This window comes from Pristiophorus japonicus, chromosome 8 (genome assembly GCF_044704955.1).
Source record: "Pristiophorus japonicus isolate sPriJap1 chromosome 8, sPriJap1.hap1, whole genome shotgun sequence".
Classification (NCBI taxonomy): Eukaryota; Metazoa; Chordata; class Chondrichthyes; family Pristiophoridae; genus Pristiophorus; species Pristiophorus japonicus.
The window spans coordinates 163,156,003-163,179,815 of NC_091984.1; the positions used below are offsets into that span (position 1 = coordinate 163,156,003).

At 47.9% G+C, this 23,813-nt stretch overlaps 1 protein-coding gene across 1 annotated transcript in view; it reads right to left on the reverse strand.

Annotated features, from left to right (window-relative positions):
* Nucleotides 1-672: 672 nt before the first annotated feature.
* ess2 (ess-2 splicing factor homolog) overlaps nt 673-23,813 on the reverse strand; it is a 35,081-nt gene continuing 11,940 nt past the window's right edge. Inside the window, exon 9 of the mRNA XM_070886258.1 lies at nt 673-2,081. Within this exon, the coding sequence (XP_070742359.1) occupies nt 1,811-2,081 (271 nt within the window). The 3' untranslated portion in view covers nt 673-1,810. The remainder of the gene's footprint in view (nt 2,082-23,813) is intronic.

Below are 23,813 nucleotides of genomic sequence, written 5' to 3' on the forward strand. Positions count from 1 at the left end.
CTCCCCCTCTCCTCCCCCCTCCCTCTCCTCCTCTCCCCCCCCCCTCCCTCTCTCCTCTCTCTCCCCCCCCTCCCTCTCTCCTCTCCCCCCCCTCCCTCTCTCTCTCTCCCCCCCCTCCCTCTCTCCTCTCTCCCCCCCCCCCTCTCTCTCTCTCCCCCCCCCCCCTCTCTTCTCTCTCTTCCCCCCCCCCCCTCTCTTCTCCCCCCCCCCCTCTCTTCTCTTCTCTCTCCTCCCCCCCCCTCCCCCTCTCTTCTCTCTCCCCCCCCCTCCCTCCCTCTCTCTCTCTCCCCCCCCCCTCCCTCCCTCTCTTCTCTCTCCCCCACCCACCTCCCTCCCTCTCTTCTCTCCCCACCCACCTCCCTCCTCTCTTCTCTCCCCACCCACCCCCCCCTCCCTCCCTCTCTTCTCTCCCCACCCCCCCCTCTCTCTCTCCCCACCCTCCCTCTCTTCTCTCCCCACCCCCCCTCCCTCCCTCCCTCTCTCTCTCTCCCCCCCCCTCCCTCTCCCTCCCTCCTCCCTCCTCCCCCTCTCTCTTTCCCCCCTCTCCCTCCTCCCCTCTCTCCCTCCTCCCCTCTCCCCCTCCCCTCCTCCCCTCCCCTCTCCCCCCCCTCCTCCCCACACTACCACATCCCACCAGTCCTTTCTCTCAGATGCTGACTGGCACAGTGTGAATTTCTAACATTTAATTCCATCTTTTATTGCAGAGGCACAGATTCATTAATTCATTGACAGAGACAATCAGATAACAAGAAATACAATATATGCTCAAACAATGCGGTGTTCCAGCAGACCATCGACTCGCGCAGCAGCTGGGGAACCTGCCATTTATGGGTCAATTGAAAAAATGGTACAGCAAATACAAAGTGGGGGGCGGGGTGTTATTCAGCTATCTCCAGCTCGAAGTCCAACACTGAACCAGTATCCAGCCTGGCGTGGGGCTTCTTTTACCCACAATCTTCTTCAGTCAGGTTGTATTGCCACAGCTCAGTGCACTGCCCAGGGAGGAAGGGAGGGCCTGTGGGACTGAACCCGGGGGGGGGGGGGGGGGGGGCGCGAAGAGGAGTATGTCGAGGCCTGTGGGACTGAGCCCCAGGAGGACTCGCGGCCCCAAGACAAAGGAAACCAGACGACCATATTTTCATATTAAAACCACCCACACAAACTCCTGCACTAAAGCCCAATGGTAAGTGAGTTGTGACACAGTCACCTCCAGGCTCCAGGGTCAGAGGCCAACAGTGAACAGATGTGGAGGGGCTGTTTGGAGATCACAGGAGATTAGCCAACATGGAACAGATTAATAAATAATGGAAATATTTCCTGCAGTTGTGGGGTAAATGCTTCAAACGTTGCTTTGTGCTGACTGCAGTTATACTGTTGGCAGCAAGAAGCTGAAGCAGCTTCAGGTGCTGTCTTTTTATCTCACATGGCCTGTGCCAGTGGTCACAAGAAATATGCAGTTTAACAGCGGTGACTGAACTCAGACAAACCTGACTGCTTGCGGCACCAATCGTCATCACGACTCAACGTCGCACAAGAGGTCCACAAGTCACGTCACAACTGGGAAAAGACGTCGAGCTAAAATCAGCAGCAAGCCCCAGAGTCACCCAAAGCGGCCAGTTTATAGAAGAAAGCATCCCTTGCTGGAAGCTGTTGGTGAATGTGGACAGGTGTACATATGGAACTATCGTCAGTCTGAAGCATTCCCGTTATCAATCTGGCAAAAATCAGCTCGTTTCCAGTTCCTGTGGGTCACTTCTCATGAGCTGAAGGAGCAGCGAGGCTGGGAAGGCGTGGATGGACATATCCAGCACTAGAAGAAGTCAGATGCTTTCTTTCTCTTGGGCAGCTGCAGTAGGTTATCGGTGATGGAGGTGGGGTCCTGGCTGCTGGGGGTGTGACCATCATTGAGTGCATTAGGAGTCCCGCCAGCACATGGCGTTTTGCACTGTGGTGTTCCTTTGTGTGCCGGAGAGGGCGTATAACTGGCACGTAAAGCTTTGTCTGTGTACTTGTTGGAGGTGCGATTAACAAGACGCTGCAGGGCTGGCGACATCACAGGGCTGATTCCATGTGGAGACAGACTGGGAACAAAAACAGAAATCAATCCACGGTTCAGAGAGCAGTAAATAAGAATCATAGAATGGTTGCAGCACATTCGGCCATTCGAGCCCGTGCCGGCTCTCTGCAAGAGCACCTCAGCCAGTCCCACTCCCCCGCCCTCTCCCCTAGCCCTGCAATTTTTTTTTCCTTCAGGTACTTATCCAACTCCCTTTTGAAGGCCACGATTGAGTCTGCCTCCACCACCCTCTCAGGCAGCGCATTCCAGATCCTAACAACTCGCTGCGTAAAAACATTTTTCCTCGTGTCACCTTTGGTTCTTCTGCCACTCACCTTAAATCTGTGTCCTCTGGTTCTCTGCCCTTGGGAACAGTTTCTCTCTATCTACTCTGTCCAGACCCCTCAGTTTTGAACACCTTGATCAAATCTCCTCTCAACCTTCTCTGCTCCAAGGAGAACAACCCCAGCTTCTCCAGTCTATCCACGTCACGGAAGTCCCTCATTCCTGAAACCATTCTTGTAAATCTTTTCTGCACCCTCGCGTAGGCTGCACATCCTCCCTAAAGTGCGGTGCCCAGAATTGGACACAATACTCCAGATGAGGCGAACCAGTGTTTATAAAGGTTCATCATAACTTCCTTGCTTTTGTGCTCTATGCCTCTATTTATAAATCCTAGGATCCCGTATGCTTTTTTAACCACTTTCTCAACCTGTCCTGCCACCTTCAACGATCTGTGCCCCGATACCCCCAAGTCTCTCTCTTCCTGCACCCCCTTTAGTTTATATTGTTAGTTTATATTGTTAGTTTATATTGTTAGTTTATATTGTTAGTTTATATTGTTAGTTTATATTGTTAGTTTATATTGTTAGTTTATATTGTTAGTTTATATTGTTAGTTTATATTGTTAGTTTATATTGTTAGTTTATATTGTTAGTTTATATTGTTAGTTTATATTGTTAGTTTATATTGTTAGTTTATATTGTTAGTTTATATTGTTAGTTTATATTGTTAGTTTATATTGTTAGTTTATATTGTTAGTTTATATTGTTAGTTTATATTGTTAGTTTATATTGTTAGTTTATATTGTTAGTTTATATTGTTAGTTTATATTGTTAGTTTATATTGTTAGTTTATATTGTTAGTTTATATTGTTAGTTTATATTGTTAGTTTATATTGTTAGTTTATATTGTTAGTTTATATTGTTAGTTTATATTGTTAGTTTATATTGTTAGTTTATATTGTTAGTTTATATTGTTAGTTTATATTGTTAGTTTATATTGTTAGTTTATATTGTTAGTTTATATTGTTAGTTTATATTGTTAGTTTATATTGTTAGTTTATATTGTTAGTTTATATTGTTAGTTTATATTGTTAGTTTATATTGTTAGTTTATATTGTTAGTTTATATTGTTAGTTTATATTGTTAGTTTATATTGTTAGTTTATATTGTTAGTTTATATTGTTAGTTTATATTGTTAGTTTATATTGTTAGTTTATATTGTTAGTTTATATTGTTAGTTTATATTGTTAGTTTATATTGTTAGTTTATATTGTTAGTTTATATTGTTAGTTTATATTGTTAGTTTATATTGTTAGTTTATATTGTTAGTTTATATTGTTAGTTTATATTGTTAGTTTATATTGTTAGTTTATATTGTTAGTTTATATTGTTAGTTTATATTGTTAGTTTATATTGTTAGTTTATATTGTTAGTTTATATTGTTAGTTTATATTGTTAGTTTATATTGTTAGTTTATATTGTTAGTTTATATTGTTAGTTTATATTGTTAGTTTATATTGTTAGTTTATATTGCCTCTCCTCGTTCTTTCTACCAAAATGTATCACTTCGCATTTTTCTGTGTTAAATTTCATCTGCCACGTGCCCGCCCATTCCACCAGCCTGTCTGTGTCTTCCTGAAGTCTATCACTATCCTCCTCACTGCTCACTATACTTCCAAGTTTTGCCTCATCTGAAAATTTTGAAATTGTGCCCTGTACACCCAAATCGTGGGGACCACCACTGTATGCCTTTCTCCGGTCCGAAAAACAACAGCCCATCACTACTTGCTGTTTCCTGTCACTTGGCTAAAATAAAGCCAAACTAACTTGGCACATGTCTCATTTCCTGAACTACACACACTAATGTTAATCAATCAGCAATTGCACTAATGACATTTCCTACATTTTATATTCTTCTCCAGCACAGGTGTTTGGGGAGTACCAGGAACTAGCAGTTAAATAAAGAACAGGACCTCAAAGGTCCTGTATTACCTGTGCCATGCGCAAATTGAGGTAGAGATAAGCTGATTAGGGAAGTGAGCACGTGGCTGAAGGAGTGGTGTGGAAACGAGGGGCTCCATTTCATGGGCTACTGACACCAGTACTGGGACAGGAAAGGACTGTACTGTTGGGACAGGCTCCACCTGAACCGGTCTGGGACCAGGATCCCAGCAGAAAGGATAAATAGGCTGTCACCGGGACTTTAAACTGGGGGGTGGGGGGGGGGGGGGGGGGCTCAGGTGGAAACTGTAGTAAAAATAATTCAAAAAACAAATGTAAGAGAAGAGAGTAGTAACAGTCAGAAATTGTGCTTTAGGCATTAAATGTAGAGGGAAAACTAAAAGATGTAAAGTGATTAAACTAGGGGAGAGAAATAAGAAAACAGCGAGAAAAACATTCGAGCCGAAGGACAGGTGAGGGTGTTTGGCCCAAATAAGCGTTCTTTGCACACACGCACGGAGTACAGGAATAAACTGAATCAACAGGTACATAAGGTGGTTAAGAAGCATACGGAATGCTTGCCTTTATTATCATAAGCAGTCCCTCGGAATCGAGGAAGACTTGCTTCCACTCCTGAAGTGAGTCCTTTGGTGGCTGAACAGTCCAATACGAGAACCACAGTCTGTGTCACAGGTGGGACAGACAGACATTAAGGGAAGGGGTGGATGGGACAGGTTTGCCGCACGTTCCTTCCGCTGCCTGCGCTTGATTTCTGCATGCTCTCGGCGACGAGACTCGAAGTGCTCAGCGCCCTCCCGGATACACTTTCTCCACTTAGGGCGGTCTTTGGCCAGGGACTCCCAGGTGTCAGTGGGGATGTTGCACTTTATCAGGGAGGCTGAGGGTGTCCTTGTAACGTTTCCTCTGCCCACCTTTGGCTCGTTTGCTGTGAAGGAATTCCGAGTAGAGCACTTGCTTTGGGAGTCTCGTGTCTAGCATGCGGACAATGTGGCCTGCCCAGTGGAGCTGATCAAGTGTGGTCAGTGCTGCAATGCTGGGGATGTTGGCCTGGACGAGGACGCTGACGTTGGTACGTATCTCCTCCCAGGGGATTTATAGGATCTTGTGGAGACATCGTTGGTGATATTTTTCCAGTGATTTGAGGTGTCTGCTGTATATGTCTCTAAGCCATACAGGAGGGCGGTTATTACTACAGCTCTGTAGACCATGATCTTGGTGGCAGTTTTGGGAGCCTGGTCTTCAAACACTTTTCCTCAGGCAGCACTGGCGCACTGTAGGCGGTGTTGGATCTCTTCGTCGATGCCTGCTCTTATTGATAGGAGGCTCCCGAGATAAGGGGAGTGGTCCACATTGTCTAGGGCCGCGCCGTGGATCTTGATGACTGGGGGGCAGTGCTGTGCGGTAAGGACAGGCTGGTGGAGGATCTTTGTCTTATGGATGTTTAGCGTAAGGGCCATGCTTTCGTATGCCTCAGTAAATACGTCGACTCTGTCCTGGAGTTCAGCCTCTATGTGCACAGGCGCAGGCGGTCAGTGTACTGTAGCTCGACGACAGAGGTTGGGATGGTCTTGGACCTGGCCAGGAGACGGCGAAGGTTGACGAGGTTCCCACTGGTTCTGGAGTTTAGTTCCACTCCAGCGGGGAGCTTGTCGATTGTGAGGTGGAGCATGGCAGCGAGGAAGATTGAGAAGAGGGTTGGGGCGATGACGCAGCCCTGCTTGACCCCGGTCCGGATGTGGATTGGGTCTGTGATGGATCCGTTGGTAAGGATCACAGCCTGCATGTCGTCGTGGAGCAGGCGGAGGATGGTGACGAACTTCTGGGGGCATCCGAAACTGAGGCGGACGCTGCATAGACCCTCGCGGTTGACAGTGTCAAAGGCCTTTGTAAGGTCGAAGAAGGCCATGTATAAGGGCTGGCGCTGCTCCCTGCATTTTTCCTGTAGCTGTCGCGCTACAAAAATCATGTCCATTGTGCCCTGTAGGGGACGAAATCCGCACTGTGACTCCGGGAGGAGCTCCTCGGCCAAGAAAGATGATGATTGAGAAGGACTCGAGCGACGACTTTCCCAGTGGCTGATAGCAGGGAGATTCCTCTGTAGTTGCCGCAGTCGGACCTGTCCCCCTTTTTTAAAGATGGTCACGATTACTGCATCTCCGAGATCCCCCGGCATGCTCTCCTCCCTCCAGATGAGATCGTGTATTCGCACCAGCAGTGCCTCTCCGCCATACTTCAATGCCAAAGCATAGAATACACAAGCAGGAAGGATATGCTTAAATTGTATAAAACACTGGTTCGGCCACAGCTGGAGTACTGCGTGCAGTTCTGGTCACCATATTACAGGAAGGATGTGATTGCACTGGAGAGGGTACAGAGGAGATTTACGAGGATGTTGCCGGGATTGGAGAATCTGAGCGAAAAGGACAGATTGGATAGGCTGGGTTTGTTTTCATTGGAACAGAGGAGGCTGAGGGGAGACCTGATTGAGGTGTATAAGATTATGAGGGGCCTAGATACAGTGGATAGAAAGACTCTATTTCCCTTAGCAGAGGGTCAACAACCAGAGGGCATAAATTTAAAGTAATTGATAGAAGGTTTAGAGGGGATTTGAGGGGAAATTTCTTCACGCAGAGGGTTGTGAGGTCTGGAACTCACTGCCTGAAAGGGTGGTAGAGGCAGAAACCCTCACCATATTTAAAAAGTACTTGGATGTACACTTAAAGTGCTGTAACCTGCAGGGCTACGGACCTTGAGCTGGAAAGTGGGATTAGGCTGGATAGCTCTTGGTCGGCCGGCGCGGACATGATGGGCCGAAATGGTCTCCTTCTGTGCTGTAAACTTGATTTTATGAACTGCAGGCGTAAATTCAACTTGGAGGGTATGACATGGTAGCCATTACTGAAACATGGCTACAAGATGGTCAGGGCTGGGAACTAAATATACCAGGTTTAAGGTCTACAGGCAGATAGGGAAACTGGCAGAAGGGGAGGAGTAGCCTTGGTGATTAAGGATGAAATCATTTCAATGACGAGAAGATATAACGCGAAGCAAACAGGTAGTGGAGACTTTATAGGATTTTAGACTGTCGTGGGAGTTGTGTATAGGCCCCCTGGTAGTAGCTGCGAAGTACTAGAATGTATAAATGCAGAGATTAGACAAGCGTTTAGCAAAGGCAGAGTGGTTTGAATGGGGATTTTAACTTCCATATAGATTGGGATAAGCAGACTAGGACCTGTCAGAAATGTAGTCAATTTATTGTGTATCCGGGATAGTTTTCTACAAAAGTAAGACCGAGAACCAACAAGGGTGCAGGCCATATTAGATTCAGTAATGAGTAATGAGCCAGGTTTAGTTAACAGCCGAATGGTGCTTGAATATTTATCCAATAGCAATCATAACATGATCCAGTTCAACATCACTTTTGAAAGGGAGAAACGAGAAACAGCTACTAAGAGTCTTGATTTCGGTGAGGCCAACTTCAACAGGACGAGACAGAGACTGCCCTCAGTAAACGGGGCAAATCTGTTGATGGGTAAAACTACAGGAGATCATGGGAGGTGTTCAAAAATTAATTTAAGGTGATACAGAATCAATGAATACCCGGGGCAAAAGGCCGTGGACGACTAAAGAGGTGAGGGACAGCATAAAACTGAAAGAAAAGGCATACAAAAATGCAAAAATTAGCACCAATCCTGGCGAATGGGAAAGGTAGAGAGAACAGCAAAGGGTCACAAAGCAGCCATGTTGGCCTTACAAACTGAAGGCGGTGACATTATCATGTTGGATAATTATGTTGTATCAGTATTTACAGTACAAGAGGATAGCAAGAGATAAATCCCAAGGAAACTAAATCAAGAAACAGGGACACAATAAAATTAATGTAAGTAAAATAACAGTAATGAAAAAAATAGTGACAAATCCCCAGAGCCAGACGGTTTCCATCCCAGAGTTTTAAAGGAAGGAGTTGAGCACATTGCCGATGCCCTAATCTTCCAAACTTCTCTCAATTCAGGAATTATTTCTTTAGATTGGAAAATTATACGTCATTCTGCTTTTTAAGAATGTCAAGAAGGGGAAACCAGGGAATTATAGAACAGTTAGCCTAACATCCGTTGTCGTTAAAGTACTAGCGTCTATAATTAAGGATAGGGTGACTGAACACTTCGAAAACTTTCAGTAGATCAGAGAGAGCCAGCGTCGATTTGTGAAAGGTAGGTCGTGCCTGACAAACCTGATTGAATTTTTTGAAGGGGTGACTTAAATAGTGGACAGGGGAAATCTATGGATGTGATTTATATGGACTTCCAGAAGGCCTTTGATAAAGTCCCTCATAATAAACTGTTATCTAAGGTAGAAGCCCACAGAATTGAGCACAAATTATTGACCTGGTTAAGAAATTGGCTGAGCGACAGGAGACGAGCAGGAGGGATAATGGGCAGGTACTCGAATTGGCACGAGGTGACTAGTGAGGTCCTGCGGGATTCTGTGCTGAGGCCTCAACTATTCACAGTATGTATTAACAACTTTGACGATGGCATAGAAAGTCATATAACACAAAGATAGGTGGAATTGTAGGCAGTGTAGATGGAAGCATAAAATAAGGGAGGGTATCAAATTGAAAACAAGGGCATAAAAAGTGACCAAGACTAGTGGAAGGTCAGAGGATTGGGAAACTTTTAAAAGCCAGCAAAGAACGACTAAAAAAATAAGAGGGGGAAGATAGATTATGAAAGTAAACTAACACAAAATATAAAAACAGATAGTAAGAGTTTCTACAGGTATATAAAAAGGAAAAGTGTGGCTAAAGTAAATGTTGGTCTCTTAGAAATGAGACTGGGGAATTAATAATGGGGAATATGGAAATGGCAGAGACGTTGAACAAATATTTTATATTGGTCTTCACAGTAGAAGACACTAAAAACATCCCAATAGTGGATAATCAAGGGGTTATAGAGAGGGAGGAACTTAATACAATCACTATCACTAAAGTAGTAGTACTCGGTAAAATAATGGGACTAAAGGTGGACAAGTCCCCTGGACCTGATGGCCTGCATCCTTGGGTCTTAAAAGAAGTGGCTGCAGAGATAGTGGATGCATTGGTTGTAATCTACCAAAATTCCCTGGATTCTGGGGAGGTCCCAGCAGATTGGAAAACCGCCAAATGTAACGCTCCTATTTAAGAAAGGAGCGAGACAGAAAGCAGGAAACTATAGATCAGTTAGCCTGACATCTGTATTTGGAAAAATGCTGGAGTCCATTATTAAGGAAGCAGTAGCGGGACAGTTGGAAAAGCAAAATTCAATCAAGCAAAGTCAGCATGGTTTTATGAAAAGGAATTCATGTTTGACAAATTTGCTGAAGTTCTTTGAGGATGTAACGAGCAGGTTGGATAAGGGGGAACCAGTGAATGTGATGTATTTGGATTTCCAGAAGGTATTCGATAAGGTGCCACATAAAAGGTTACTGCACAAGATAAAAGTTCACGGGGTTGGGGGTAATATATTAGCATGGATAGAGGATTGGCTAACTAACAGAAAACAGAGAGTCAGAATAAATGGTCATTTTCTGGTTGGCAAACAGTAACTAGTGGGATGCCGCAGGGATTGGTGCTGGGGCCTCAACTATTCACAATCTATATTAATGACATGCATGAAGGGACCAAGTGTAATGTAGCCAAGTTGGTTGATGATACAAAGATGGGTGGGAAAGCAAATTGTGAGGAGGACACAAGAAATCTGCAAAGGGATATAGACAGGCTAAGTGAGTGGGCACAAATTTGGCAGATGGAGTATAATGTGGGAAAATGGGAGGTCATCTATTTTGGCAGAAATAGAAAAGCAAATTAAATGGAGAAAAATTGCAAAGTGCTTTAATACAGAGAGACCTGGGGGTCCTTGTGCATGAAACACAAAAAGTTAGTATGCAGGTACAGCAAGTGATCAGGAAGGCAAATGGAATGTTGGCCTTTATTGCAAAGGGGATTGTGTATAAAAGCAGAGAAGTCCTGCTACAACTGTACAGGATATTGGTGAGGCCACACCCGGAGTACTGCGTACAGTTTTGGTCTCCATATTTAAGGAAGGATATACTTGCATTAGAGGCTGTTCAGAGAAGGTTCACTTGGTTGATTTCAGAGATGAGGGGGTTGACTTATGAAGACAGATTGAGCCTATACTCATTGGAGAGGGCTCGACAAGGTGGATGCAGCGATACATTTCCACTAAAACTAGGGGACATAGTCTCAGAATTAGGGGCCGCCTATTTAAAACTGAGATAAGGAGGAATTTCTTCTCTCAGAAGGTTGTAAATCTATGGCATTCTCTGCCCCAGAGAGCTGTGGGAGCTGGGTCATTGAATATATTTAAGGTGGAGTTACAGATTTTTGAGCGATAAGGGAATAAAGGGTTATGGGGAGCGGGCGGCGAAGTGGAGCTGAGTCCATCAGCCATGATCTGATTGAATGGCAGAGTGTGAGGTCATCCACTTTGGACCGAAAAAGATTAGATCAGAGTACTTTCCAAATGGTGATAGGCTAAAAACAGCAGATGTCCAAAGAGACATGGGTCCAGATACATAGATCATTAAACTGTCACGAACAGGTACAGAAAATATTCAAAAAGGCTCATGGGATGCTGGTCTTTAAATTGTAGGGAATACACCCATAGTTTGTGTAATCTCTCCTCGTAACTTAACCCTTGGAGTCTGGGTATCATTCTGGTGAACCTATATGCTGCACTCCCTCCCAGGCCAATATATCCTTCCTCAGTGCTCCAGGTGTGGTCTAACCAGGGTTTTGTGCAGCTGCAGCATAACTTCTACCCCCTTGTACTTTAGTTCTCCAGATATAAAGACCAGCATTTAGGTCCAAAGTGGATGACCTCACACTTGCTAACATTGAAATCCATTTGCCACAGTTTTGTCCATTCACTTATCTGCCAAGCATAAGAAATAGGAGGAGTCTGGCCCCTCGAGTCTGCTCTGCCATTCAATCAGATCATGGCTGATGGACTCAGCTCCACTTCGCCGCCCGCTCCCCATAACCCTTTATTCCCTTATCGCTCAAAAATCTGTAACTCCACCTTAAATATATTCAATGACCCAGCTCCCACAGCTCTCTGGGGCAGAGAATGCCATAGATTTACAACCCTCAAAGAAAAAAAGGGAAGCTTATGACAGATACCGAGGGATCAATACTGCAGAAAGTCTAGAGCAGTATAGAAAGTGCAGAGGTGCAATTAAAAAGGAAATTAGGAAAGCTAAGAGAGAGCATGAAAACATTTTGAGAAGCAAAATCAAGGAAAACCCAAAGATGTTTTATAAATACATCAGGAGCAAGAGGATAACTAAAGAAAGGGTAGGGCCTATTCAGAGACCTTAAATGTAACCGGTGTGTGGAGGCAGTTCTTAATAAATACTTTGCATCTGTGCAATCAGGGAGGAGGAGTGTGAAATATTAGATGAAATAAACATTGAGAGGGAAGTATCAACGGGTTTAGCAGCTTTGAAAGTGGATCAGTCCCCAGGCCCGGATGAAATGTATCCCAGGCTGTTAAGAGAAGCAAAAGAGGAAATAGCACAGGCTCTGACCATCATTTTCCAATCCTCTCTGGCTACAGGTGTGGTGCCAGAGGACTGCTAATGTTGTACCATTTTTAAAAAGAGAGAAAGGGATAGACCAAGTAATTACAGGCCAGTCAGCCTAACCTCAGTGGTGGGAAAATTATTGGAAAAAATCCTGAGGGACAGGATAAATCTTCATTTGGAAAGACACAGATTAATTGGGGACAGTCAGCATGGATTTCTTAAGGGAAGGTCTAGTCTAACCAACTTGATTGAATTTTTTGAGGCAACAAGGAGGGTCAGTTAGGGCAATGTGAATGATGTAGTGCACATGAATTTTAGCAAAGCTTTTGATAAGGTCCCACATGGCAGACTGGTCATGAAAGTAAAAGCCCATGGCATCCAGGGCAAAGTGGCAAGTTAGATCCAAAATTGGCTCAGAGGCAGGAAGCAAACAGTAATGGTTGATGGGTGTTTTTGTGACTGGAAGGATGGTTCCAGTGGGGTTCCGCAGGACTCACTGCTGGGTCCCTTTTTTTTGTGGTATACATCAATGATTTAGACTTGAATGTTGGGGGTACGATTGATAGAGAATTCAAGCAAGCTGCAAAGTTGGGAGAAAACACAGACAGCAGTTAGATTGCTACGTGTGATGCATTAAGCCATCAATCTCAGTTGACATCTCAGGACTTTGGGCTGAGAGCCAACCATGGGTTAACAACTCATACTGTTGAGCCAATAGTATCAAAGGGGGCGAGTTCATTGCTGTAAGTTGATCCGATATAAATTCAGCCATTTTCAGACATGTGCTCCAGTGTGTAACAAAGAGCAGGAACTCTGCTGCTGCTATTGCTGAAATAAAGTTACTTTAATCTACCACCGGATATCGAATCTCATTGAGAATTAAGAGATCTAACAACGATTAAGAAGTTTGCAGATGACACTAAAATGTGGTTGATAATGAAGAAGAAAGCTGTAGACTGCAGGAAACATAGAAAATAGGTGCAGAAGTAGGCCATTCGGCCCTTTGAGCCTGCACCGCCATTCAATAAGATCATGGCTGATCATTCCCTCGGTACCCCTTTCCTGCTTTCTCTCCATACCCCTTGATCTCTAACCGTAAGGGCCATATCTAACTCCCTGTTGAATATATCCAATGAACTGGCATCAACAACTCTCTGCAGCAGGTAATTCCACAGGTTAACAACTCAGTGAAGAAGTTTCTCCTCATCTCAGTCCTAAATGGTCTACCCCTTATCCTAAGACTATGTCCTCTGGTTCTGGACTCCCCCAACATTGGGAACATTCTTCCCGCATCTAACCTGTCCAGTCCCGTCAGAATCTTATACGTTTATGAGATCCCCTCTCATCCTTCTAAACTCCAGTGAATAAATGCCCAGTTGATCCAGTCTCTCCTCATATGTCAGTCCAGCCATCCCTGGAATCAGTCTGGTGAACCTTCGCTGCACTCCCTCAATAGCAAGAACATCCTTCCTCAGATTAGGAGACCAAAACTGAACATAATATTCCAGGTGAAGCCTCACCAAGGTCCTGTACAACTGCAGTAAAACCTCCCTGCTCCTCTATTCAAATCCCCTAGCTATGAAGGCCAACATGCCATTTGCCTTCTTCACCACCTGCTGTACCTGCATGCCAACTTTCAATGATTGATGAACACCCGGGTCTCGTTGCATCTCCCCTTTTCCTAATCTGCCGCTATTCAGATAATATTCTGCCTTCGTGTTTTTGCCACCAAAGTGGATAACCTCACATTTATCCACATTATACTGCATCTGCCATGCATTTGCCCACTCACCTAACTTGTCCAAGTCACCCTGCAGCCTCTTAACATCCTCCTCACAGCTCACACCGCCACCAAGTTTAGTACCATCTGCAAACTTGGAAATATTATACTCAATCTAAATCGTTAATGTATATTGTAAATAGTTGGGGTCCCACCACTAGTGCCTGCCATTCTGAAAAGGACCCGTTTATCCCGGCTCTCTGCTTCCTATCTGCCAACCAGTTCTCTATAGATGTCAGTACATTACCCCCAATACCATGCGCTTTGATTTTGCACACCAATCTCTTGTGCGGGACCTTTCAAAAGCCTTTTGAAAGTCCAAATACACCACACCCACTGGTTCTCCCTTGTCCACTCTGCTTGTTACATCCTCAAAAAATTTCAGAAGATTCGTCAAGCATGATTTCCCTTTTATGAATCCATGCTGACTTGGACCGATCCTGTCACTGCTTTCCAAATGCACTGCTATTTCATCCTTAATGATTGATGCCAACATTTTCCCCACTACTGATGTCTATAATTACCCGTTTTCTCTCACCCTCCTTTTTTAAAACGTGGTGTTACATTAGCTACCCTCCAGTCCATAGGAACTGATCCAGAGTCGATAGACTGTTGGAAAATGATCACCAATGCATCCACTATTTCTAGGACCACTTGCTCAAGTACTCTGGGATGCAGACTCAGGCCCCGGGGATTTATCGGCCTTCAATCCCATCAATTTCCCTAACACAATTTCCCGCCTAATAAGGATATCCTTCAGTTCCTCCTTCTCACTAGACCCACTGTCCCCTAGTACATTCGGAAGGTTATTTTTGTCTTCCTTCGTGAAGACAGAACCAAAGTATTTGTTCAATTGGTCTGCCATTTCTTTGTTCCCCATTATAAATTCACCTGAATCCGACTGCAAGGGACCTACGTTTGTCTTCACTAATCTTTTTCTCTTCATATATTTATAGAAGCTTTTGCAGTCAGTTTTTATGTTCCCTGCAAGCTTCCTCTTGTACTCTATTTTCCCCCTCTTAATTAAACCCTTAGTCCTCCTCTGTTGAATTCTAAATTTCTCCCAGTCCTCAGGTTTGTTGCTTTTTCTAGCCAATTTATATGCCTCTTCCTTGGTTTTAACACTATCCTTAATTTCCCTTGTTAGCCACGGTTAAGCCACCTTCCCCATTTTATTTTTACTCCAGACAGGGATGTACAATTGCTGAAGTTCATCCATGTGATCTTTAAATGTTTGCCATTGCTTATCCACCGTCAACCCTTTAAGTATCCTTTGCCAGCCAATTCACGCCTCATACCGTCGAAGTTACCTTTCCTTAAGTTCAGGACCCTAGTTTCCAAATTAATTGTGTCATTCTCCATCTTAATAAAGAATTCTACCATATTATGGTCATTCTTCCCCGAGGGGCCTCGCACAACAAGATTGCTAATTAGTCCCTTCTCATTACACATCACCCAGTCTGGGATGGCCAGCTCTCTAGTTGGTTCCTCAACATATTGGTCTAGAAAACCATCCCTAATACACTCCAGGAAATCCTCCTCCACCGCATTGCTACCAGTTAGGTTAGCCCAATCTATATGTCGATTAAAGTTACCCATGATTACTGCTGTACCTTTATTGTACACATCCCTTATTTCTTGTTTGATGCTGTCCCCAACCTCATTACTACTGTTTGGTGGTCTGTACACAACTCCCACTAGCGTTTTCTGCTCTTTGGTATTCTGCAGCTCCACCCATACCGATTCCACATCATCCAGGCTAATGCCTCTCCTTACTATTGCATTAATTTCCTCTTTAACCAGCAACACCACCTCGCCTCCTTTTCCTCTCTGTCTATCCTTCCTAAATGTTGAATACCCCTGGATGTTGAGTTCCCAGCCTTGGCCATCCTGGAGCCATGTCTCCGTGATGCCAATTACATCATATCCGTTAACTGCTGTCTGCGCAGTTAATTCGTCCACCTTATTCCGAATACTCCTCGCATTGAGGCACAGAGCCTTCAGGCTTGTCTTTTTAACACATTTTGCCCCTTTAGAATGTTGCTATAATGTGGCCCTTTTTGTTTTTTGCCTTGGGTTTCTCTGCCCTCCACTTTTACTATTTTCCTTTCTATCTTTAGCTTCTGCCTCCATTTTATTCCCCTGTCTCCCTGCATAGATTCCCATCCCCCTGCCATATTAGTTTAACTCCTCCCCAATAGCACTAGCAAACACTCCCCCTAGGATATCAATGTACTGGTCAGGTGGGCAGAACAGTGACAAATGGAATTCAATCCAGAGAAGTGTGAGGTAATGCATTTGAGGAGGGCTAACAAGGAAAGGGAATACACATTAAATGGTAGGACACTGAGAAGTATAGAGGAACAAAACGACCTTGGAGTGCAGGTCCACAGATTCCTGAAGTTAGCAGGTCAGGTAGAGAAGGTGGTGAAGAAGGCATACGGAATGCTTGCCTTTATTAGCCAAGGCATAGAATGCAAGAGCAGGGCGGTTATGCTTGAACTGTATAAAACACTGGTTAGGCTACAGCTCGAGTACTGCATGCAATTCTGGTCACCACACTACAAGAAAGGTGTGATTACACCAGAGACGGTACAGAGGAGATTTACGAAAATGTTACCAGGACTGGAGAATTTTGGCTATGAGGAAAGTTTGGATAGGCTGGGGTTGTTTTCTTTGGAACAGAGGAGGCTGAGGGGAGACCTGATAGAGATGTATAAAATTATGAGGGGCCAAGATAGAGGGGATAGGAAGGACCCGTTTCCCTTGGCAGAGGGATCAATCACCATGGGGCAGAGATTTGAAGTAATTGGTAGTATTTTAAAGGGGATTTGAGGGGAAATATTTTCACCCAGAGGGTGGTGGGGGTCTGGAACTCACTACCTGAAAGGGTGGTAAAGGTAGAAACCCTCACCACATTTAAAAAATGCTTGGTGTGCACTTGGAAGTGCCGTAACCTACATGGCTACGGATCAAGAGCTGGAAAGTGGGATTAAGCTGGAACGCTCTTGGTCGGCCGATGCAGACACGATGGGACGAAATGGCCTCCTTCCGTGCTGTAAATTTCCATGTGTCAGATTCCCCAGCGTGGCAAATGGCCACCTTCTCCTTTGCTTCAGATTGCACATTTCCCCCAGACAGTTTTGGTTCGGTTATTATGGGACTCTCAGTTGAAGACTGGGAAGCCCATTAAGCAGAAAATCAAAGTGTAAAGGGAAATAACAGGAGGGAAGATGCAGCAAAACCAGAGTCAGTGATAATTTGTAAACATAGAAACATAGACAATAGGTGCAGGAGTAGGCCATTCAGCCCTTCGAGCCTGCACCACCATTCAACAAGATCATGGCTGATCACCCACCCCAGCACCTCCCCCCTACGCCCCCTCCGACCCCCCCCCTCCCCAGCCACAAGGACCACATCCAACTCCCTCCCGAACACATCCAATGAACTGGCATCAACAATTCTCCGCGGCAGGGAACCTCACAGGCTAACAACTCCCCGAGTGAAGTCGTCTCTCCCCAATCCCAGGCCCAAACAGCCCAACCCCCCATCCCAAGAGCGTGGCGTGCCCCGCTGCCCCCCCCCAGCTCCGGACCCACCCAACACCGGGAACACTCCCCCCGCACCCAACCCGCCCCGTCCCATCAGAATCCTTCCCAAATGCCGAACATCCCCGGATGTCGAGCCCCCAGCCCCGGCCACCCCGGAGCCACGCCCCCACGACGCCAACCACACCACATCCACCAACCGCCATCTGCGCAGTCAACCCGTCCACCCCACTCTGAACACTCTCCGCACCGAGGCACAGAGCCCCCAGGCCCACCCCTCCAACACACTTCGCCCCCCCCAGACCTCCGCTGTGATGTGACCCCTCCTGTCCCCTGCCCTGGGTTTCTCCACCTCCCTCCTCCACCACTCTCCCCTCCACCCCCGTCTCCCCTCATCTTCCCTCTGCCTCCCCGTACAGGCTCCCATCTTGGGGGTGGTAACTTTCTGGGGCAGGGAATTTTAGCCCCCAGCGTGGAAGCCCTGCTCCTGCTGCAGAATTGGCCTTACCACCCCTCAATGGAAGCGGAGTGCAATTTCCCACACTCCACTTCCTTTGGGGGCAGTTACTGGGGCATGACTGGATGCTCCTGCGACAGTGGGAACTGGTGCTCTCCACTCTCCCATCCTGTGACAGTGGGAACTGGTGCTCTCCACTCTCTCTCCTGTGACAGTGGGAACTGGTGCTCTCCACTCTCTCTCCTGTGACAGTGGGAACTGGTGCTCTCCACTCTCTCTCCTGTGACAGTGGGAACTGGTGCTCTCCACTCTCTCTCCTGTGACAGTGGGAACTGGTGCTCTCCACTCTCCCGTCCTGTGACAGTGGGAACTGGTGCTCTCCACTCTCCCGTCCTGTGACAGTGGGAACTGGTGCTCTCCACTCTCCCGTCCTGTGACAGTGGGAACTGGTGCTCTCCACTCTCCCGTCCTGTGACAGTGGGAACTGGTGCTCTCCACTCTCCCGTCCTGTGACAGTGGGAACTGGTGCTCTCCACTCTCCCGTCCTGTGACAGTGGGAACTGGTGCTCTCCACTCTCCCTCCTGTGACAGTTGGAACTGGTGCTCTCCACTCTCCCGTCCTGTAACAGTGGGAACTGGTGCTCTCCACTCTCCCTCCTGTGACAGTGGGAACTGGTGCTCTCCACTCTCCCTCCTGTGACAGTTTGAACTGGTGCTCTCCACTCTCTGTCCTGTGACAGTTGGAACTGGTGCTCTGCACTCTCCGTCCTGTGACAGTGGGAACTGGTGCTCTCCACTCTCCCGTCCTGTGACAGTGGGAACTGGTGCTCTCCACTCTCCCGTCCTGTGACAGTGGGAACTGGTGCTCTCCACTCTCCCGTCCTGTGACAGTGGGAACTGGTGCTCTCCACTCTCCCGTCCTGTGACAGTGGGAACTGGTGCTCTCCACTCTCCCGTCCTGTGACAGTGGGAACTGGTGCTCTCCACTCTCCCGTCCTGTGACAGTGGGAACGGGTGCTCTCCACTCTCCCTCCTGTGACAGTTGGAACTGGTGCTCTCCACTCTCCCGTCCTGTGACAGTGGGAACTGGTGCTCTCCACTCTCCCTCCTGTGACAGTGGGAACTGGTGCTCTCCACTCTCCCTCCTGTGACAGTTTGAACTGGTGCTCTCCACTCTCTGTCCTGTGACAGTTGGAACTGGTGCTCTGCACTCTCCGTCCTGTGACAGTGGGAACTGGTGCTCTCCACTCTCCCTCCTGTGACAGTGGGAACTGGTGCTCTCCACTCTCCCTCCTGTGACAGTTTGAACTGGTGCTCTCCACTCTCTGTCCTGTGACAGTTGGAACTGGTGCTCTGCACTCTCCGTCCTGTGACAGTGGGAACTGGTGCTCTCCACTCTCCCTCCTGTGACAGTTTGAACTGGTGCTCTCCACTCTCTGTCCTGTGACAGTTGGAACTGGTGCTCTGCACTCTCCGTCCTGTGACAGTGGGAACTGGTGCTCTCCACTCTCCCTCCTGTGACAGTGGGAACTGGTGCTCTCCACTCTCCCTCCTGTGACAGTTTGAACTGGTGCTCTCCACTCTCTGTCCTGTGACAGTTGGAACTGGTGCTCTGCACTCTCCGTCCTGTGACAGTGGGAACTGGTGCTCTCCACTCTCCCATCCTGTGACAGTGGGAACTGGTGCTCTCCACACTCTGTCCTGTGACAGTTTGAACTGGTGCTCTCCACTCTCTGTCCTGTGACAGTTTGAACTGGTGCTCTCCACTCTCCCGTCCTGCGACAGTTGGAACTGGTGCTCTCCACTCTCTCGTCCTGTGACAGTGGGAACTGGTGCTCTCCACTCTCCCATCCTGCGACAGTTTGAACTGGTGCTCTCCACTCTCCCATCCTGCGACAGTGGGAACTGGTGCTCTCCACTCTCCCATCCTGCGACAGTTTGAACTGGTGCTCTCCACTCTCCCATCCTGCGACAGTGGGAACTGGTGCTCTCCACTCTCCCATCCTGCGACAGTGGGAACTGGTGCTCTCCACTCTCCCATCCTGTGACAGTGGGAACTGGTGCTCTCCACTCTCTGTCCTGTGACAGTGGGAACTGGTGCTCTCCACTCTCTGTCCTGTGACAGTGGGAACTGGTGCTCTCCACTCTCTGTCCTGTGACAGTTGGAACTGGTGCTCTCCACTCTCTGTCCTGTGACAGTTTGAACTGGTGCTCTCCACTCTCCCATCCTGCGACAGTGGGAACTGGTGCTCTCCACTCTCCCATCCTGTGACAGTTGGAACTGGTGCTCTCCATTCTCCCATCCTGTGACAGTTTGAACTGGTGCTCTCCACTCTCCCATCCTGTGACAGTTTGAACTGGTGCTCTCCACTCTCTCATCCTGCGACAGTGGGAACTGGTGCTCTCCACTCTCCCATCCTGCGACAGTTTGAACTGGTGCTCTCCACTCTCCCATCCTGCGACAGTGGGAACTGGTGCTCTCCACTCTCCCATCCTGCGACAGTTTGAACTGGTGCTCTCCACTCTCCCATCCTGCGACAGTGGGAACTGGTGCTCTCCACTCTCCCATCCTGCGACAGTGGGAACTGGTGCTCTCCACTCTCCCATCCTGTGACAGTGGGAACTGGTGCTCTCCACTCTCCCATCCTGTGACAGTGGGAACTGGTGCTCTCCACTCTCTGTCCTGTGACAGTTGGAACTGGTGCTCTCCACTCTCCCATCCTGCGACAGTTTGAACTGGTGCTCTCCACTCTCCCATCCTGCGACAGTGGGAACTGGTGCTCTCCACTCTCTGTCCTGTGACAGTGGGAACTGGTGCTCTCCACTCTCCCGTCCTGTGACAGTTTGAACTGGTGCTCTCCACTCTCCCGTCCTGTGACAGTTGGAACTGGTGCTCTCCACTCTCTGTCCTGTGACAGTGGGAACTGGTGCTCTCCACTCTCTGTCCTGTGACAGTGGGAACTGGTGCTCTCCACTCTCCCGTCCTGTGACAGTTGGAACTGGTGCTCTCCACTCTCCCGTCCTGTGACAGTGGGAACTGGTGCCCTCCACTCTCCCGTCCTGTGACAGTGGGAACTGGTGCTCTCCACTCTCCCGTCCTGTGACAGTTGGAACTGGTGCTCTCCACTCTCCCGTCCTGTGACAGTTTGAACTGGTGCTCTCCACTCTCTGTCCTGTGACAGTTGGAACTGGTGCTCTCCACTCTCTGTCCTGTGACAGTTGGAACTGGTGCTCTCCACTCTCCCGTCCTGTGACAGTGGGAACTGGTGCTCTCCACTCTCTGTCCTGTGACAGTGGGAACTGGTGCTCTCCACTCTCTCTCCTGTGACAGTTGGAACTGGTGCTCTCCACTCTCCCGTCCTGTGACAGTGGGAACTGGTGCTCTCCACTCTCTGTCCTGTGACAGTGGGAACTGGTGCTCTCCACTCTCTGTCCTGTGACAGTGGGAACTGGTGCTCTCCACTCTCTCTCCTGTGACAGTTGGAACTGGTGCTCTCCACTCTCCCGTCCTGTGACAGTGGGAACTGGTGCTCTCCACTCTCCCGTCCTGTGACAGTTGGAACTGGTGCTCTCCACTCTCCCGTCCTGTGACAGTTGGAACTGGTGCTCTCCACTCTCCCGTCCTGTGACAGTTTGAACTGGTGCTCTCCACTCTCCCGTCCTGTGACAGTTGGAACTGGTGCTCTCCACTCTCCCGTCCTGTGACAGTTGGAACTGGTGCTCTCCACTCTCCCGTCCTGTGACAGTGGGAACTGGTGCTCTCCACTCTCCCATCCTGCGACAGTGGGAACTGGTGCTCTCCACTCTCCCATCCTGCGACAATGGGAACTGGTGCTCTCCACTCTCCCATCCTGCGACAGTTGGAACTGGTGCTCTCCACTCTCCCATCCTGCGACAGTTGGAACTGGTGCTCTCCACTCTCCCATCCTGTGACAGTGGGAACTGGCGCTCTCCACTCTCCCATCCTGTGACAGTGGGAACTGGTGCTCTCCACTCTCTGTCCTGTGACAGTGGGAACTGGTGCTCTCCACTCTCTGTCCTGTGACAGTGGGAACTGGTGCTCTCCACTCTCTGTCCTGTGACAGTGGGAACTGGTGCCCTCCACTCTCTGTCCTGTGACAGTTTGAACTGGTGCTCTCCACTTTCTCTCCTGTGACAGTTTGAACTGGTGCTCTCCACTCTCCCATCCTGTGACAGTGTGAACTGGTGCTCTCCACTCTCTCTCCTGTGACAGTGGGAACTGGTGCTCTCCACTCTCCCATCCTGTGACAGTTGGAACTGGTGCTCTCCACTCTCCCATCCTGTGACAGTGGGAACTGGCGCTCTCCACTCTCCCATCCTGTGACAGTGGGAACTGGTGCTCTCCACTCTCTGTCCTGTGACAGTGGGAACTGGTGCTCTCCACTCTCTGTCCTGTGACAGTAGGAACTGGTGCTCTCCACTCTCTGTCCTGTGACAGTGGGAACTGGTGCCCTCCACTCTCCCATCCTGCGACAGTTTGAACTGGTGCTCTCCACTTTCTCTCCTGTGACAGTTTGAACTGGTGCTCTCCACTCTCCCATCCTGTGACAGTGTGAACTGGTGCTCTCCACTCTCTCTCCTGTGACAGTGGGAACTGGTGCTCTCCACTCTCCCATCCTGTGACAGTTGGAACTGGTGCTCTCCACTCTCTCTCCTGTGACAGTAAAGAGCCACTACCAGTAGCTCCAGTTAAAAGCTTTGCACCACTACCACACACAACTCTCCTGCAGTTCCCACTCTCACTGGGTACAGGTCAAGAGCTGCACCGCCACCCCACCCCAGTACCCAGTGATCCTGCACACAATGCCAGCAGACGATTTGACCACAGCATGCATTACAGCCCAGCCTGACCCTGTCTTCTTTCATCAGATTCCCACAGGCACATAATGCCTGCAGGGGCAGTTAACAGCAACCAGTACCAAACACTCTGCCTGATTATAGCTAATCAGAATCAACACCCCAACACCAGGCCAACTGCGGTATCCCAAGTGACAGAGCTGATGTGGTTCAGCATCGCAGTACCTGTGGTCTGTACAGCTCCCTTCCTGTACCCACCAGCTTGTTGGGGGTGATAGCGACCCTCTAAAGTACATTCACTTATTTCCACCAACCCGAGCTGAATACTCAAATCTCTTGGGCTTGTCCAGAGTTAAATGAAGTGTACTTGGAAGCAGAAGGTGTGAATTATGACTGCAGATGGCCAGCTCCTTCCACCCTGTGCAAGGGACGAGACCACCATTAACTGCAAACTCACTCAATCCAGGTTCCAACTGTCCTCTTGGTGACGACTTGTCGGTGCCAGTGTGCACTGGCATTGCGCCCACTCAGAGTATTCCTGATGTCCCCAGTGGGAACGGTGCCGAGTGCTGCTCCCCCAAGCACAGGGCACCCAGTCCTACATACCCGCTTGGAGCTGCTCACACTGCAGCAGAACAGGCTCGAGTGTAGGGTACCGCCTGCCCTGGGGGCCGAGTGTAGGGTCCCGCCTGCCCTCGAGGGCTGGATGCAGGGTCGCGGAGAATTCATTGGAGGTGAGGTAAAAACATAGAATAATAATCATGGAGGATTTCAACTACCTCGACATCGATTGGACGGAAGAGGTAGGTAAAGGGGATAAGGGATGAGAGTTCCTACAATGTGTACAGGACTCTTTTCAAACCCAATATGTAAAAAGGGAGGAGTCACTATTGGATCTAGCAATGGGGCATGAACCAGAGCAGATAAGAGAAGTAAAAGTAGGGGGAACATCTAAGCAATAGTGAGCATAGCAGAATATGCTTGAAGATGATAATTGAGAAGGACATAAGTATGACAAAGACCAGGGTAATAGATTGGAGAAAAGCGGATTTGAAGGGCTGAGATTAGAACTTGGGAAAATAAAATGGGGCAACAATATTGGCAATGGGGAAACAGTTAAAACGGTGTTCAACAGAGTGCAGGAACAATATATTCCACTAAAAGAAAAGAACAAACTAAACACTAATGATACGCTGTGGATAAATAAAGCCATAAGGGAACAATTCAGGGTAAGGGAAGAGGCATACATTAAGTACATAGATAGCAGGGGAGTGCATGATAAGGGAGAATTCAAAAAGATTAGGACAGAAGTCAAAAAAACAAT